The sequence below is a fragment of the Macrobrachium rosenbergii genome, chromosome 51 (assembly GCF_040412425.1).
Source record: "Macrobrachium rosenbergii isolate ZJJX-2024 chromosome 51, ASM4041242v1, whole genome shotgun sequence".
Classification (NCBI taxonomy): domain Eukaryota; kingdom Metazoa; phylum Arthropoda; class Malacostraca; order Decapoda; family Palaemonidae; genus Macrobrachium; species Macrobrachium rosenbergii.
In genome coordinates this window covers 659032-665094 of record NC_089791.1, presented here as the reverse complement: position 1 = coordinate 665094, position 6063 = coordinate 659032, and the positions used below count along the sequence as shown (strand labels likewise).

Below are 6063 nucleotides of genomic sequence, written 5' to 3'. Positions count from 1 at the left end.
CATCATACATCGGTTCACCCGTTATCCGGAGGCAATTCCGTTGAGGAACGAGAGCTCAAAAAATGCAGTAAAAGCCCTAGTAAAATTCTTCTGTCGGTTCGGGTTCCTCGCCACTATTCAGACAGACCAGGGTCAGCACTTCATGTTGAAAGAGTTCTGTAACAGCATGGTCAGTCACAGAATAAAACATTTCCACTCGACGCCCTACTACCCCAAGAGCCAAGGGATAATCGAGAGGTTCCACTAGTCCCTATCCATGACGCTCAAGAAATTAGAACATGAGGGAGGTGGCTCGTGGGAGGACAACCTTCCATATGTCCTTTTTGCTGCTCGCCACACTCCCTCCAAAACGACAGGATATAGCCCCTTCAAGCTGCTATATGCTCATTCAACCTGGGCGCCCCTGGACATCCTTTATGATGCGTGGGCAGACCCCGCTCACGTGGATTGGGTGGAAGAATTGCCCAAGATACAGAAGAACCTTCAGGCGGCTTGGACAGTGGCTCAGGCCACAGAAGTGGCCACCCAAGAACGGGTAAAAATAAAATTTGACCAGACAACCCACTCCCGCTCTTTCGAGAAGGGAGATCAGGTCCTAGTCCTCCCGATGGGCGCCACAAGACCTCTCGAGACCCACTTCTCCAGCCCCCACAAAATCTTGGGTCGGCGCAGGGACCTGAATTATCTAGTAGACTGCAGGAAAAGGAGGGCCAAATGGCTGCATAGAAACCTCCTGAAACTGTACCAAGCCCGTAACGAGGAGGCACCCAAAGAGGACACCAACTCTTGAGGCAGTGGTTGGCACGGCTGCCCTAACCCACACATTCACTACCAACTCGGAGGTACTCCAGAATATAGAAGAAATAACCCCTGGCCTCGCTACAGCCCATGGGAGGATATCCGCCAGATGCTAACTCCCCACTCTCAGGTCGTCTGGTACACCCTCAGGTGCAACTGACATTCTTCAGCATTCAGTTAATATCAGGGAGGGCGTAAAACCCATAGCGCAGGGACACTACCGGTTCAACCCAGATAAGGCCCGTAGGATCGAGGAGCAGGTCAAGCTCCAACTCGACCTCGCCCTTATAGAGCATAGCCGCAGCCCCTGGGCTTCCCCAATAGTCTTAGTACCGAAAGAGGGTAGTTGAGATCGACTTTGCGTCAATTTCCGAAAATTAAATGAAGCCACAGAGTCAGAACCTTACCCCCTTCCCCGGATCGAGGCTTGCTTAGATAGCCTGGGGAGTGCCCCCTATCTAAGCAAGATTGGCTTAGAGAAGGGCTATTGGCTAGTCCCGCTGTCCGAGGAGTTGAGCCCTCAGACAGCCTTCATAACTCCTAGCGGAATCTACCAATGCTGAGTTATGCCATTCGGCTTAAAAAATGCTCCCAGCTGTTTCCAACGTCTGATGAATGAGGTACTGGTGGGCATAAAGAACTGCATGGTATACACCTGGGAAGAGCACTTGGAAGTGTTAGAACAAATTTTAACTGCCCTGGGAAAAGCCAACTTAGTAATTAATCTGAAGAAGTGCCAGTTAGAGTCGCGGAAATTATGTAATTGGGCCATCAAGTAGGAAATGGGCGATTAGTGCCAAAAGAGGCGAATATAGAAGCTATAAGGAATATGACCTACCCACGAACCAAACGGGATGCCTAATGCTTCATTGGAATGGTGCAGTACTTCCGGAGATTTATCCCAAACCTCTCGGATGCTGCTGCCCCCATCACAAACCTCTTCTGGGGAAAGCAGCCCTTCAGGTGCACGGAAGAGTGCAAAAGGGCATATGATAACTTGAAGGCCGTCTTAATCACCAGGCCAGTACTACACACCACCGACTACGAACAGCCCTTTTGCATAGCAGTAGATACCAGCGACGTCGGCATCAGAGCAGTAATGTTCCAGGAGAAAGAGGGAGTTAGGCACCCAGTGGCATATTGCACCAAGAAATTGAAACCTGCAGAAACCCGCTATAGTACCATCGAAAAGGAATTGCTAAGAATGGTACTGGCGATGAAACACTGAGTCATATCACACTGACCATGCCTTCCCACTCATGGTGCATACTGATCATAACCCTCTACGGTATCTAACTGCATTTAGAAATCAGAATAAACGTTTAATGCGGTGGTGTCTTGATCTCCAGGACTATAACTGGAGAATCGAGCACATCAAAGGCACCGATAACAAGATCGCTGACATCCTATTCTGGCATCATAGCGAGTAATACCCCGAGGCCTTATGAGTGCCCAAAACTCCATCTCAGGGCAAGAAAACCCAAGGGCTACAGCTGTAAAAGGCAGGTCTGAGCCAGCACTTCTTAAACCCAAGGGGCGTGGCCCGCCAGCCAGATGATGGTGGCACGTTCCCCTGCCTTCTTATAAACTTAGGGACTTCATTCCACCACCCCCACTCTCTTTCTGTTTTAGCTTGCTCAAATTACGTAGAGTAGAACCAGCCCATCCCCCCGAAACCTTTGGTTGTAATTTAAACCATCTGGGGAGAGAGAGTTGCCTCCCCTGATCATAGGCACTCAGTGCCACTAAGGGAGTGCCACGCTGGGCATCACCCACCAGTACTTGAAAGCAAAACACGAGATGTGTTTCATAATATTAGAGCCTCCTAAAGGCGAACTAACCACATGCCTCTGTTAACTTTAAGGACACATGTATGTGTAAATTAAATATAAATTATTAATGTTTTGGCACCTGCCTCAAATTACCTTGACCTCATAATTGTACTAAATCAGGCTTGTAGAATCAAATAAGATTAATATGCCGTAGTATTAAAGTAAAGTAATGTAATATCAGTCTGTGTTGGAAGGGGTATCCAAATAATGTAACGTAAAGTATTTTCCTGACTTCTTGATCATCAACATTCGCACCTGAATGAAGGTGCGTATGTTGTCTTTCGTGGGGGGCTATTATAAATTGCAAGAAGTCGCTAAAAGCCAACCCTTTAGAATGTTAAAAGTGGGTTTGTCGCTGCATAGCTGACCCAAGTTGACCCAGATTCCAACACATAAATCTTATCAATATTTTGATCTGTTCCTTCCCCTTACCTGGGGCAGATGTTTGGATAGCATGGTAAAAAAGGCAAGGATGAGAGGATGAGTGCCTCTCCCTTAAGCATCTTAAATGAACTAAGCTGCTTAAAACAACCATTCTATGAGGCAGAATGATTGTGCTAAATTGTCTTTCCACAGGACACCTGGGGAGATGCAGGCAGATGGTCAAGACACCTGGAAGATGACACGTCTTGGGCACGGTTACCATACGGGCCAGACATTGGGGCCCCTACCCTCGGCAGATGCCTTAAAAGGAGCCTGGACAGGAAAATCTTTGCAGTTAGCTAGAGACACCCGGGTGATTGTTACGAACGCTGAGAACGCCCCCCCTCCGTCACCACCTGACGCGGAATCCAGCCCCTTCGCCACCACGTGGACGGACTTCCCAAGCAAACTAGTGCAGCGCGCCACGAGTGTGACCGCCCGTCGTCATTCTTCACCAGAGACCTGCTTCCCTCCCACGGTAAAGTACAAGTGAAGGCTTTTCAGTCACGACATTGTGCCCTTAGATGTGTTTATTGAGTGCCAGTACATTCCTGTATCCAATGTGCCATTTCCCAGTGCTATTCCAAGTGTTTGTGTCCCAGTGTTAAGTGTTCATTCATTCCTCGAGATCTTGGCACTCTCAGTGCAGTCTCGATCCATCTGTGTGTTTTCTATTTTTCCCTTACTGGCGTGTAATTCTTAAATCTCTCTTGCAGAGGGACCCATTTGCCGCGGACTCTTCTTGGGCTGTCTTGCAACCATTCGAGTCTCCAGTGCGAAGAACTCCCGGCTTTGCAAGCCTCCATATTGTTTACTTTATCACTCCTTTGATCTTTTATTGTAAATACAATTACTTTAGTCACCCCTGTCTTTACGTAACATTCCATCATGAAGTAGAGCCATAAGCTCATATGAAACATCCCTTTTTCTTTTCTGGACAGTAAAAGTCAGATTGCTAAGGCCAAGTTTGTAAAATTCCGTTGCTGAACCAGTGTTGCCATATCTACAGATTAATCTGATTTCTGCATATTATTTTCAATGTCTCAGATTCTCAGATTTCATCCTCAAAATGAGCTAAATCTACAGATTTTTGATGAAGATATTTACAATTTCAATAACAGTCCTAAAATTTTTTAAAATGAACCAAATCTGATTTTTTTTTTACCAAAAATAATCCACAAACTCCTACAATATTCTTTCATGTGTAGGATAATTGCTACATCCTCGCAAACTAGATGACTCTCTTTGCATATGGTTGTTTCCAGATTACTTGAACAATACAATGCTTTGATTTTATATTTTACGAATAGGCCTACTGTCTTGGGTGAAAGGCTTTATTGCTTCAGAAAATATTTTATAAAACTTAACAATCCTGTAACAAAGCTGTACCTTATGTTTCTTGATTTTGTTCTTCCTATTTTTAACAACTTAAATAGGCAAATGCAATCAGAATCAACTCAAGTGCACTTACTGCACACCTCAGTTAGTTCAGCTCTCACTATGATTTTAGAGTGCTTTCTTAAAGAAAGTTACTTGAGAAAAACACCATTGATGAAAATTAGGTTTAGAGACCCTGAAACTTTAAGCCATTAGAAGAAATCTATCTCGGTCTGAAAGTAGGAATTCATTTAACAAATACAGACTTATATGAAACTGATGGTCTCAGAAAGTTTAGGTTAAACTGTTTGGAATCTTTTTATGAAAGCAGCTTCTCAAATATACAAGCGATTTTCTTTTGACTCTGTGAAATGGAACCTCTAAAAGCATTGAGTCCGAGAGTTGTAATTGACAAAAAAATAGCATCTTTAGTCGATATGCTAACTTATTTTCAACATGTCGTGCCTAATAGTCAAGATGTGGGTACCGAGTGGCGGTTGTTGGCTAGTTCTTTGGGGATACTAGATTTAAATGCTGATATGAATCCAGAGGAATTTTGGAGTAAAGTAGCGTTGGTAAGACAAGTGGATAATAAGTGCGTTTCCCAATTTATCAAAATTTATGCAACCATTATTGTGCTTGCCACACTCCAGTGCTACTGTGGAAAGGGTCTTTTCATCTGTTAATAGAATGAAAACAAAGACAAGAAACAGATTATCAACAGACACCCTAACAGGCTTGCTTCACACTAGACAATTGGAAATTGGGAAATCATGTTTTGATTTTCCAATATCCAATAGGTTGCTAAGCAAAGGGAAAATGGGAAGTACCGTGCACAGTACAAACACCACCAACAAAATGAATAGCATGTTGTATGGCTTGGTGAATGGCGATATTGGTATAAAGGCCAGATATTCCTGCATTGACGCTATAGAATAGCATTGCATTGATTTAAATTATTATAGATTTATGTGTTAGTTGTATTTTTGCAATTGTAAATGTTATATTTACTTCGGCAATCTTTAATTTATTTCAGTATGTTAATTTTGATTATAAATTGAAAGGAAATTGGTTATCTTTTGATTAATGTGTAAATTCTTGGTAATATTATTATTTAAAGGCTAAATATTTTTACACTGATTCTATAGAGTAGCTTTACATTGATTTGAATTCTTATAGATTTATAATTTGTGAGTTGTATGTTTGTAATTATTGTAAATGTTATATTTGCTTCGGCAATCTTTAGTTTATTTCAGTATGTGTAAATATTCATATTCTTTTTCAGCTTTTTCGTTCTAATATGCTTAAGTTGCTTACAAATAACAGAAAATAATGAGTTATTATATTTTGTTATAGGAAAAAAAATGCATTATTATTTTTTTTTTTTTGCTAGCCTTAAATGGCATAGAAATACAGTACAAAGCGCTTCATGCTGTTTTTTTTTTCTTTTTATTAAACCTTAGAATTATTTATGTTGATCCAGGTAAATTGTTCATGTAATGTATATCAAATTCAAAATCAATCTTGATATCAACAGATTTTTTCCAAATAAACTTTTCAGCGCCTACAGATTTCTACAGATTTTTTTTCAGCAGATCCTCAGATTTTGTAAAAAAAAAAATTTGGCAACACT

The 6063-nt window shown here is 42.1% G+C and overlaps 1 protein-coding gene across 1 annotated transcript; it reads left to right on the top strand.

Annotated features, from left to right (window-relative positions):
• Nucleotides 1-256: 256 nt before the first annotated feature.
• Nucleotides 257-790, top strand: LOC136833515 (uncharacterized). The gene has a single exon (XM_067095745.1). It carries the CDS (start codon nucleotides 257-259, stop codon nucleotides 788-790), a length of 534 nt encoding a protein of 177 aa, XP_066951846.1.
• Nucleotides 791-6063: the final 5273 nt, after the last annotated feature.